The 13,019-nt window shown below is 40.3% G+C and overlaps 1 protein-coding gene across 1 annotated transcript; it reads left to right on the top strand.

Annotated features, from left to right (window-relative positions):
- Positions 1-7,260: 7,260 nt before the first annotated feature.
- On the top strand, positions 7,261-9,525 carry FIGN (fidgetin, microtubule severing factor). Its single transcript, XM_053948458.1, has one exon. It carries the CDS (start codon positions 7,285-7,287, stop codon positions 9,523-9,525), a length of 2,241 nt encoding a protein of 746 aa, XP_053804433.1. The 5' UTR covers positions 7,261-7,284.
- Positions 9,526-13,019: the final 3,494 nt, after the last annotated feature.

The following is a 13,019-nucleotide window of genomic DNA, read 5'->3' on the forward strand; positions in this document are numbered from 1 at the left end:
TTTTTCTGAGTATTCTCTCAGAAATTATTATCATCTTATTCATTTGGCACTGACAAAGCATGCTAGGTCCTTTAAAGGCATGGTACTGTTCAGAGCTATTTGACAAAAACAGCTTAAAAATGTAAATCCTGGCAAGAGGAAGCATCATAGAGTAAAAGAAAATGCAATTATTGTTTTCGTTAGTATGTGTTCTAGTTGATTCAGAAAAGTGTTATGAGCAAATTAGTATGGTGAGGGCAAACTGACATAATAAAATATTTCAAAGATAAACTGCATTTAATCACAAATATGACCAATTCTCTACATAGATGGCTTCCAAGGCACATTCATAAATAGTTTTACTTTTGGCAGACGGTGATCATGCATCAATGTGATTACACAGCAAGGATGTTTTTGTGTCAGGGACTGCTGCTGCAGAGAAACCAACACCTCTGAGGTGGGCCGAGGACTGGGAGGTCCCAGGAGTGCCCCAAGAATAGCTCCAGTCCCTACTAGCCGCATCTGCGGGCTGCTGTGAGGCTGGCCTCTGGATCCAGCCTGCTTCTGCTGGCAAAATATGCCAGTGCCATCTCTGGACATAGTTTCCCTTTGCTTGCTTGACTATTACTTCTCCTTATTTCTGTTTTTCAGGCCTTTGAAGCTAATGGATCTTCTAAAGGCTGTTTAGCCAGAAGTGTCTTTGTGACTATCAAAGGCTGCTTTACGTAAATGGCAGGGAGGGGGCTTGTGGGAAGAGAACTCATTTGCTGTAGATGTATTGCAATTTGCTGTTGTAAGGTGTGAAAGTGTAGTTTTAAAAGAATAATCATTTGACAGTATTTAAGTTAGATAATTGGGGGGTATCAGTTTGGAATTAGTTTTTACTTTTATAATTTATTTTTTAACCATTCCAGTCTTGCATAAAATATGTTGCATTTTTCTTACTGCTTTCATCTTTAAGTGCTGTTGACATATATGTGATCCTCAGTATTACTCGTGATTTAAGTGTTTTGTTTTAAAGATTTAAATGCTTTCACTATCCTCATAGATGGGAATCATATTGTAAATACCCTGGCAACAGCTTGCTCCCACTGATGTGTAGGGCTTGCATATATAATAAGAGGAAGAACAGACCCCTACCAAGAAAATGCTGAGAGCACTTTCCAGGCCTGTTTTTGTGAGTTTGTAGCTGCCACTTACTGAAAAAAGCTTACAAGGTTGGGACTGTACAGCTGGGCATCTCAGTTGGAGGCTCATCTTCCCAGCGAGTCCTTTGACGTCAAAGGAGTTCCTCATGGACTAGAGCAGAGGTCTTCACTGAGTAATTAGAAAATAAATGTGGGAATAATTTTCTTTCCTTTTTTTTTTTTCCTTGCAAAACGTAATTAGCTCAATCCACTCTTCAAAATCCCTCCTGTTTCCAATTAAGAGAGATCAGTTGCACTATCTTCAAACAGCTGAAATTATGCTTATTAATAAAAAATTGAGTGTAAAAGAATTGTTTTATCTTGAATTAATTTTTATTATTACAGGACATATGACAGTATACAGTCTTATAAAATATTATCAGATTTAGTACAAATCCAGGGAGCTGTGTGTCCTACATCTTGAACAGCGGTTACAGCATGACTCATTTATTCAGCTCTGCCTCATACTTGAGAAGGACTTTAAAATGTGACTTTAGGGCCTGATCGTCAAGGTACTTACAACTTCAGCCCACACTTGAGTAAGGGGTTTGAGGTATACTGGCATGTTCCTAATGAAACACCTATTCAAGTCAGTGGCTCTTTTGGCAGAGCCAATCTCCGCATGTCCACAAGAAGCAAACCCGTGGCTAAAATCATTATGATCTGTTGTGTAAACACTCAGTGTCCTGAATAACTGGGGACAGGGCTGAGGGTAGTAGTTCAGTGTGCAGGGACAGTTTTTGGGGTCCTAGGCTAAATGTGTAAGCAATCCAAAGTGATGAAGTTCACATGCACTTTTAAGTCTAGAGGGAGAATGGTTGGTGGTACTTGGGGCTGTGGCTTTGGAGTTGTTTCCTACCTTGCAGCACTGTGCTCCTAGCTGTCTGCTATGGACACTTAGCAGAAGCATCCATCTGCTTTCACCCCTGGTGCAGTGCAGCTCTTTTCAGCAGTGCATTAGGCAGTTGCTTGGATCATGTTTAACAACAGGCCTAAAGTTAAGAACCTGCTTGACTCCTGATGCTTGCAAAGGAAGCTTCAGATTTGTGCTAGGTAGGACCTATGCACTGCAGGGGTGAATGGGGCAGGAAAAGAGAGACCACAAGAAGAGAAGAATTATTTTCTTTTGCCTCAGGTATGTTGAAGGAGCAGTTGAAGGCCCCTGATCCAAACTGAAGCTTTGGTAGCTGGTTGGGAAGGTTGGTGTACTGCCCTGCTTCTAGTGCCTTGTGCGCAGCAGCTCTGGGACATTTAGATTTTTTCACCAGCATCTGTAGAAATGCAGTGCAATCTCTTCCGGTATCTTCAGAAATCCACAGCTGCATATGATTTAATTTTAGTTTGATTATTTTATTAGAGGTGTGAATAGATGAGAGGTTTACTAAAGTCCCAGTATCCTTTCTCTAAAGCACATTGTTGATAGGCAAATTGGTGAGTTGGCACACTGTAAATCCTTTGTGGTGGTATTACCCAGTGTAGTTCTATTTCTGGACCATGCCTGTTTTCAACAGAAACTCCTGTATTTAAATTGAAAGCAAAGGCTAGTTATTTATCTTTTTTGACAGATATTATCCTGTATGGGGATGAGAAATTTTGACCTGGTACTGAGGGCACCAGCACTGGGGGGTTCTTTGTATGCACAAAGTCATCTGAGCTCCCAGCAGGATCAGGCCGTTGGACAGTGAGGATGTGTAGGATGTTGCTTGTTCCTTTTTGTGTTCAGATTACAATGTTAGTTTTTCATAACTGGTATTTTTTCCTTTTTGTTTGTTTTTTTTTCTTTGTTTATTTTTAATTTGAATTCTTATAACTGAATATGTAAGTGGCTTTCAGCCATATGGAATTATTATATGTGCAACTGATGAAGTATTGTGTATTAGATTTTCCATTTTCAGGCTAAGTGCACAATATTAGAAGGGGAAATATGGTTGAACACTTAGTTTGAAGTAATTCCATAATGAAATTGTTGACTATAATTACTTTAAATGTAATCTGGATAGATCCAACTGTAGGAATTATGGAGCAGGGATGTATATAGCAAGGCTGTTAGGACAAGAAAAAATTGATACTGCTAAAATAGCCTACACTGCCTCTCTATATAATGTATTAAATTTATCTTAAAAACAATTCTCTGGTAAGTACATACCTGTACTTAAAGAACAGAGTCCTTTCCTTTTGCCTTTTACAGCCCATACCAGCACACTTTACACAGTTCAAAAATGTCGATAGTTCAGAGGATTCCTAAGTTAGCAAAGTTTTTTTTTGGTTTTTAACTTAATACATTCAGCCTTGCATTGCTTCTGGATTTTCAGAAAGTTATTAACCAAATACACTATCTGCAAGACTGTGGTTTATATCAGAGTTTAAATTACACTAAATAAAAAAATGTAACCTCTAAATGTGCCCTGATTTACCTGATTTTAGATGTTTATATCAGCATTTGGATTCCTAACAAAAGAAATGCAGAAATATGTATCAGCTCAAACAAAAAGCAATTAATAAAATATAATTTGAAATATGGAGAAGAAGTACCTACAAACATTAAGCAATTTGGGGCTGAGGGTGGGCAGGGGGAAGGGGAATGTTTGCATAATTAAAAATTACAACAGCTGCTGCTGCTTCTTTTTTTCTCCCAAATCACACATTTGATTTTTGTCAAACAATTTGTGAACTATTATCAAATAGAGTCAAACCTAGCAAAAGTTTTCTGCTTTTTCAATTAATAGCAAATTGAGGAAATGGCTCTTTGTGCCCCCCAGTCCAGACCATTCCAGGAGATTTCATGTAAATCCAGATTTCTTCACTACTTACTAATGCAAAGAATATGCTTATGGTTATCTATTAACCTATGCTTCCAAATAACACTAATGATTGCGATGTGCTGGAATAAATGCTCATGTTTCATGGGATGAGAACAGTCCTGTTCTCTTAAGCTTATCTAATCAAAGCCTAATCCATGCCTTTACAGCCTTTGTTAAATGCACTGGTATTTAATATGCATCAATAAATAAACTTTCAATTATTGTTCAGTGAGCATATCCAAAGATAGCATGACAGTGTGAAACTACTGGTCTATCTAGCAATTATTCTAAATAAAGAATGCCAATGATGTGATTTTTCCCTCCTCTTATAATGGATAATTTAGATTTTCTGACATTCTTTTGCAGCCTCATAATAAGGAAAAGAAATTAATCTAAACGAATAAAATTCAAAGAATTGAATTTTCCCACAATCAAAATACATCTCCTCACTGTGACTATAAATTTATTTTATTTTAAAAACACATGATCCATTCTAAATAAAAAAGACCAACTGATGAATTTTTTAAGTATTTGTGAAAGATATTTTGAAAAGCATACAGAGTGGGTAGTGTGTGATGTTGTAGAGCTTTGACCCAGCGCATTCTTTTACCTCTTTAAATTGAACAGGCTTTCTTTTAGAAGCAGTTAAAAACATGTGCCAAAAGCATATTCATTAACTACAGTACAAATACAGCCCTATCAGGTTCTTTGCTCCATCCATGTCTATTTTGCCTTCTTTCTCCAAAGTTTCACTGCTGCTTTAGTGCTTTCTTTGCAAAGAGTCTTTCCCATGGCATCTGTTCATTGGTATCCAGTGAAACATCAGCCTACTCAAGTTTTTCTGCATCTCTGTAACAGAAGCTTTCAGTGTTTTGGTAACCTTATAAGCAAAACATTGCAGAACACAGATAAGTTTTGCTTGTTTGTTGGTTTTTGTTTGACTTTTTTTTTTAATGGGGCAGTGAACTTACATGCTGTCATGCAGTTCTATGTTACAGGAATAATTTTGGCTTTTAAAAAGCTTCTGGTATTTCTCATGACATTAGAATAATTTCAGATACTGATTACTGGCAATTGGCTCTTGGTGATTTGTTCTTCAGATTTCCATCAGAATTTAACGAAGTGTGACTTCTGGAAACTTCTGATAGTTTCTCATTAAAATTGCATTTTTAAAATGCAGTTATTTAAATACATGATTTCTATAATTTCTCCCAATTTCGTGATATACTTACTCCCTCTGAAAGGTAATGGTTGAAAAATCAGTAGCAATTAGCAAAAAATACTATATTAACGCTAAAGGATAGAAATAAATCTGACAAAACCTCAGTCTCAAAGCTGCATTTGTCAAAAGCACTTCTCTGAATTAACTTTAGGATAACTGTGTAACTGTTAACAGACATTTTTATCAAGTTGTCAAAGTGTTTGAAAAATGAGAAAGAAAGAGAATGCTCGGGAATAAAAAAATGCACAAGTAATCAATGGCATGCTCAGGGGGAGTGAGATTTACTAGTTGGACTAGTTGTACTATTAAAATATAAGGCTCAATTAAAGGTACTTTGCCATTTTCAGCCTAAATTTAAATGATTTGGTAATTTGCAAATACATGAATCCAAAAAAGAAAAAAAAAAGAATCCAAATGCAAATGACTGCAACCACAATAAAATATAATTGCAAATGAATCTGTTGCTTTATTCATTTATTGTGTAATTACTGCAATCCTTCCCACCTTGTTTTCAGTATTTCTTAATCATTAAGTCAGAAGCATGACAGCAGTGCCAGCCCTGGCATGATTCTCTTTGACTAAAACCTTGTAAATTAACACAATTAGCACAGCATCATCCTGCTAATTAACTTCCAGTGTCTAGTGCAGTGGTTTTGCAAACAAGGAAGAGGGAGTCAGAAGGGAATAAACATGCCATTCTGTTACCAAACTGTGTGCTGTGTTAGGTTTAGCTCAGCGAGGCTAAGCTGGCCATGTCAGATGCCAGAGTCAGGCAATGAAGAGCTAAAGGGGTTGGGGAGAGAAACAGGAGGGGGTAGAAGCTGTCAAAATAGACTGCAGTAATTCAGAGGGGAGCTAGTGCCACAGATGCTTCATTTCGACTAGGCCTCCTCCTTATCAGGGAATCTGTGCCAGAGGGCACAAGACTGTTTGCAAAAATCACTTTTGGTAATATGAGAGAGATTAAGGAGGTCTATTTGATACAGCTGTACAAAACCCAGCAATGTATCTACCATGCATAGGTACAAGTTGGAGGGGGTTTTCATAATGTTTGTAAATCGCTCTTACCTATTGCAGTGGGTTACAAAGAGGAGGGATAATTCACATCAGATTATGAAAAGATTAATTGCTTCAAAATGACATTGACTTTTTTTTTTAATTATAGGTTTGGTTTTGGCTTTGTATTGTTTGTTTCATGGTTTTTTTATAGCTAGCTGTGGAAGCCACAGAACTTTTAGGCACTTGGCTTCATTTCTTTTTCTTTTTCTTCATCCTTTTTTTTTCCCCTTATTCTTTTTCTTTAACCCTCTTTCTTTGTACCCTGGAGGCTGTGAAGCAGAGGGGGGGAAGAGAAAGCAAGCAAGGAGACCGACAGACAAGTCATGCTTGTTTTTTTTTTTTTTCCAGACCCTCAACAACAGAACTGAGAGGCAGAAAGGAGCCAGTTGTAATTCATACCGAGTTGTAGGCTTTGTGTGATGAAAGCGACAGAGCGCTGCCTGGGAGATTGCTTTGCTGCACTCCACGAAGCAGATTTGAAACTGTCGTGGACCACTTTAGATGAGAGTTGGATTATGGAATGACCTGCTATGTCTGTGTCATATTGTTCTGCGCAGGGTGCATTATACTCTGCTAACTAGGTGTTCAGTACCAAATAAGAGAGGTATCCTAGATGTGATCTGTCAGCTGTGTCTCATATTTTTATATTGGTTAAAATATAAAAATGAAACGGGGATGAAAAAGAACAGAGCAGTTGGATGCCTTGTATGTTTACACTAAATCTCCACTCTGAGTATTTAAAATATACTGAGTTTTGTTTAATTATATAGCATTACCTATATTTTTTAAACAAAAAATTGACCCCCTACTGAATTGGCAAAAAATTTGTCTGTGCATGAATGTGCCTGTAACAAACCAACCATTCCGCTTCTTAAGGGCATTACCTTTTCTTTCCTTAAGGACTTGTGGTGTTAGGTACAGTGTTTCAGAGAGCTGAAGAAGTTCACAGACTGTATGTTTGAGAACTCATTTAGAAATATAAGGAAAAGGCTCAGGTCACTGTTAACTGTTGTTTCCTACTGCCCTAGGCTTGAAGATGCAGTGGACGCCAGAGCATGCCCAGTGGCCAGAACAGCACTTCGATATCACTTCAACCACCCGGTCCCCAGCCCACAAGGTGGAAGCCTACCGGGGGCACCTGCAGCGCACGTACCAGTACGCCTGGGCCAACGACGACATCTCGGCTCTGACCGCTTCCAACCTTCTGAAAAAGTATGCAGAAAAATATTCTGGGATTTTGGAAGGCCCGGCTGAGCGACCCATTCTCAGTAATTACTCTGAAGCTCCCTCAGGGCTGGTGAATGGTCGGAAGAATGAAAGTGAGCCTTGGCAGCCATCCTTGAACTCGGAGAGCGTGTATCCCATGAACTGTGTCCCAGATGTCATCACCGCCAGCAAAGCTGGGGTAAGTGCAGCCCTCCCTCCCGCAGATGTCTCAGCCAGCATCGGGAGCTCTCCTGGGGTGGCCAGTAACCTGGCTGAACCCAGTTACTCCAGCAGCACCTGTGGAAGTCACACCGTTCCCAGTCTTCATTCAGGGCTCCCATCTCAGGAATATGCCACAGGATACAACGGCTCATATTTGCATACCAGTTACAGTGGCCAGCCAGCACCTGCACTTCCATCCCCTCATCCATCCCCCTTGCACAGCTCGGGACTTTTACAGCCCCCACCACCACCACCGCCACCAGCCCTCGTCCCTGGCTACAACGGGACTTCCAATCTTTCCAGTTACAGCTACCCTTCTGCCACTTATCCTCCTCAAACCGCTGTTGGCCCTGGGTACAGCCCTGGGGGTGCCCCACCACCCTCAGCTTACCTGCCTTCAGGAATCCCTGCTCCAACCCCTCTGCCCCCAACCACTGTCCCCAGCTACTCCTACCAGGGCCATGGTCTGACGCCAATCGCACCATCTGCCCTGACAAACAGTTCAGCCAGCTCTCTCAAAAGGAAAGCTTTCTACATGGCAGGGCAAGGAGAAATGGACTCCAGTTATGGAAATTACAGCTATGGCCAACAGAGATCTACACAGAGTCCAATGTATCGAATGCCAGACAACAGCATTTCAAATGCAAACAGAGGGAATGGTTTTGACAGAAGTGCTGAAACATCATCCTTAGCATTTAAGCCAACAAAGCAGCTAATGTCCTCTGAACAGCAAAGGAAATTCAGTAGCCAGTCCAGTAGGGCTCTAACACCCCCATCCTATAGTACTGCTAAAAACTCACTGGGTTCGAGATCGAGTGACTCGTTTGGGAAGTATAGCTCCCCAGTAATGAATGAGCACGGTGACGAGCACAGGCAGCTCCTCCCTCACCCACTGCAAGGCCCGGGACTTCGTGCAGCTACCTCATCCAACCACTCTGTGGACGAGCAACTGAAGAATACTGACACACACCTCATTGACCTTGTTACCAATGAGATTATCAACCAAGGACCTCCTGTGGACTGGAGCGACATTGCTGGCCTAGATCTAGTAAAGGCCGTCATTAAGGAGGAGGTTTTATGGCCAGTATTGAGGTCAGATGCATTCAATGGACTGACTGCTCTACCTCGGAGCATCCTTTTATTTGGACCTCGGGGAACAGGCAAAACATTAATGGGCAGATGTATAGCTAGTCAGCTGGGGGCCACGTTTTTCAAAATCACTGGCTCTGGCCTTGTCACAAAGTGGTTAGGGGAAGGAGAAAAAATTGTCCATGCCTCCTTCCTCGTGGCAAGGTGTCGCCAACCCTCAGTGATTTTTGTTAGTGACATTGACATGCTCCTTTCCTCTCAAGTGAGTGAAGAACATAGTCCAGTAAGTCGGATGAGAACCGAGTTCCTTATGCAGCTGGACACTGTACTGACTTCTGCTGAGGACCAAATAATAGTAATTTGCGCCACAAGTAAACCAGAAGAAATTGATGAATCTCTTCGAAGGTACTTCATGAAACGACTTTTAATCCCACTTCCTGACAGCACAGCGCGACACCAGATAATAGTACAACTGCTCTCACAGCACAATTACTGTCTCAATGACAAGGAGGTTGCACTGCTTGTCCAGCGCACAGAAGGCTTTTCTGGACTAGATGTGGCTCACTTGTGTCAGGAAGCCGTGGTGGGCCCACTCCATGCCATGCCAGCCACAGACCTTTCAGCCATTATGCCCAGCCAGTTGAGGCCAGTTACATATCAAGACTTTGAAAATGCTTTCTGCAAGATACAGCCTAGCATATCTCAAAAAGAGCTTGATACATACGTTGAATGGAACAAAATGTTTGGTTGCAGTCAGTGATGCTACTTAAAAAAAATGTAATGAATGTTGGCACACACAGAATCTGCTACATAGGGGTAGAGAACCCTTTTCAGTAGTGTTAAAATTGCAAAGGGTACTGGGAAGACTACGATTTACCTTGCCTCTAAAGAGCCAGGGTATACTTGAAGGAAAAGTGCATCAAACAAGAGCTGCTGATCTGAAAAAGCCACACATGACAGAAAGCGCATGTTGATGCTCAGTTCTGTTCAAGCTAGACAATACTCACCAAGGAGCAAGGTGCAAGTGGGTTGATTTCAGAAGGACATGAACCCTGTGTGTTGATTCCATTCTGCTGTTCTTGAGATTTAGTTGCTGTCAAGTGCCTGAAGTGGTGCTTTATTTTTTGTTTGCCTCACAATTACATTGGTGGCATGTGCTAATATAAAGAGCTTTAACTTCAAACATTATTGGACTAAAGAGATGAACGGTTGTGTTGCGACAGAGAGCCAGATTTTTGCTATTCTAAGAGCAACAGTATTCCTCAATCCTGTCTGTTCTGTGGTGTTTAACTAAGAACAGGTAAAACAGGGTAATGATAATCTGGACCTTAATTTCTGCAGTTCATTTCTTTTAATGTTCTGTCTGCAAAAACTCAGGAAAGTGATTGTGATTTGTACAGTACCTCAAAGGAATGTGTTGAAAGCACTATGTACTGCTGAGAGTTATAGGCTAGGCTTCAATGTTACTTTATATTAAATATGTACGTTTACCTCAACAATTGGAATATGGCAAGGAAAATTACTTTGAATGTATCCAGGAAAAAACTAAAGTGTGATATGACTGAAGCTTTACAGTTTTTAAAAATAGAAACAGAAGCATTTCCCAGTGTTCAAGAATGGTTCTTTTGCCAATTTCTCACATCAAACCAGAGCAGAATGATTTTTCTTGTTGGTAAACTGTAAGAGTTTTTCAGCATATTGCTCCTTGATAATAAGGTGATACAGTCTTTAGAAGGTGCATAGATGAATGAAAGAGCCACTTAATCGGTTTATGTTAGCATCTGAAACAGTCAAACATAAGATTTGGTAGGAGTCTGAGAGGCAAATTACCTTAAGCTGTGACGGCTGGCCTTTGTTGCATGGCTCTAGTCGTAGTTTTGAGGCTATTTTGGTGAAGCTGTAGGGAGTGGAATCAGTGTAGGTTGCTGGCAGAGCTATGGGTTGCAGAACTGTTTATAGCAGTGCAGTGGACTGTGACCAAACAAACAGTAAAATAACAAAGCAAAACTGAACCCTCAAAGTACATTTACTTCCCTTCCCAAACTGTAAAGTTGAATTTTTGTTGTGTACGTATGGCTTCATTGTCCTTAATGCAATCTTCATTTAGCATCCATTAGAAATCTTTCAGGCTGGAGTGTGCCCACCATTATTTCTACCTCAGTTTTGTTATGTTTCTCTTGGAAAGCAAAGTAAGGAATAGGGCAAAAACCACCACCAACACAAGTCAGATTACATTAGGAATGCAAACCTGCTAAACAAGTTTCAGAGAGCTGCTGTTTTTTCCCCTGAAGTCAAGTTCTTCTCTGTGTTAGTGCTCTTTCCCCCTTCCTTTTTCCTCCCCCAAATACACATATTCTGGTGTCTTCCTTCTGGAAAGGCTAGGTGGCATGTGTGGCATTTTGCTCTGTTCTCCCCCACCTCCCCCTTTATTTTTATCCTTTAATGCTTTCCGTGCAACTCTTTTGGTGACAGCTGACTGATGTTGGGTAATATCTCTGAGCAAGAGCAGTGCGTGTTGCAGCTGCCCAAAGCCTCTGCCATCCCATGAACAAAACAGCCTTGCTTTTTTGAATGTATTTTTTGTTTGTTTACTTTAAGAAAACAGTAACAAAGCTGTTGCAAAGCACTGGCATTTAATGTTTCTCTTAAATAATGTACGTCAAGACCATTAAATAAATGCACTGAAAAGCCCCAAGAAGAGAGATACCAATCTGTTACTAGGTCATGTTTGTCTTCTCAAAAATTGTACAGACCTTGTCCGTTTTATTAAATCAATGGAGACGTTTAGCGTTCAGAAAGCTAATGAGGGATTTTGTGATATTGCTGGAAATTTATGACTCTTGATTATTACTTTTCTTTATTCTTCTTTTAAGATATATATATATATATATTTAGATAGAACATGCTAAAAACAGAGCAAATAAACCAAAATCTAATTTAAGATGGATTCCTGGCAAACATTTTGTCTATCTAAAACTTTATGTTTTGAGCATAAAAGTACCATTTTAAAAACAGTGCCTTTCATTAAGGATATAGAAAGTAAAACTTAAGTACATCACTTGCTTTTTTTTTTTTGCTTTTTTTTTTTTTTTTTTTTTTTTTCTTTTCAACAGCAATTACAGTCTATTATCCTTGTTATGACCCAGTCTTTCTGCTTCCCCAAACCTCCACAGGCTGCTTCTTCACCCTGGTCATTCCACCATCCTCATATTTGGGAGATGCTGATGTCCCCATTAGCTGTAGGTTCACACTGATCACACTGGCAAGTACACTGTTGCAGATCGCTGACCCAATTTCTGTCTTAGACATCGCCTGTTGTATCTGCTAGTGGGCTGTGCTCATTTAAAAGGCTCAGATAAGTTTTGATAAACTTTTTCTCCCAACTATACTCCTAACAGATTTTTTTTGCAGCTTGTAAAATGAAAATTACGCACTGAGTGTTTTTTTTCCTGCTCTTTTTATCCTGTATCAAAACCAAAAGCAAACAAAATTATAGACAGTCCCTTTGGCTTCCAGCTTTAAGTCATTCTCTTTGAAAAGTCACTCTGGGAAATGGATTTTTCAAATGTTAACCAAAGTGAGAAGCAGGCAGAAACTGAAATGGTGTGAAAGATGCAGGTTCCACATACACATGCTCACCTTCTCCAGGTCTCGACTCAGCTTTGGGGCAGCAGAAGTGCAAAACTTCACCCTATCACAGCTGCTGTAAGGGGAGGAAAACAGAGCCAGATTGTTACCCAAATCTTTCCTTATCAGCAGCTGTCTTTGGTATAGTTTTGTTGAATTTGGTAGGAGCTTGGCCAGGAACTGCTAACAGAAGGCACCTCAACTCTTCTTCAAGCTTGATTTGCAGCCCGTCCTTTGATGGAATTCAGGCTCGAGCTGGCTAAATCCCCTGCCATGTCCTATCCTTCTTATTGCTTTCCTTCTTCTCCCCCACATTCAGCCCCTGTTTTGTCCCAAGTGAGCAGGTTTTGGCAGGCTGCTGGTCCTTCACTCTTCTCAGCAGCCTTCTAGTCAAAGAGCATCCAGGAAGGCTGAAGCACAATCCTGAATTTCACCGGGTTCCAAAGGGTAGGATTGGTTTTGAGAAGAAAGACAAAATATGATTTAATGCTGTTTTCAGAATGAGATATTTGCTGGTCTTAGACATTTCCATGGTAAAAAACTGTTTGTTGTCCCTTACAATTGGACAAGGCTGGGGGCAACTGCCACTGAAATGTCTGGTTGGTTGGCTGGGGCTTCCTACCAGTG

Source organism: Vidua chalybeata, chromosome 7 (assembly GCF_026979565.1).
Source record: "Vidua chalybeata isolate OUT-0048 chromosome 7, bVidCha1 merged haplotype, whole genome shotgun sequence".
In the NCBI taxonomy this organism is placed as follows: domain Eukaryota; kingdom Metazoa; phylum Chordata; class Aves; order Passeriformes; family Viduidae; genus Vidua; species Vidua chalybeata.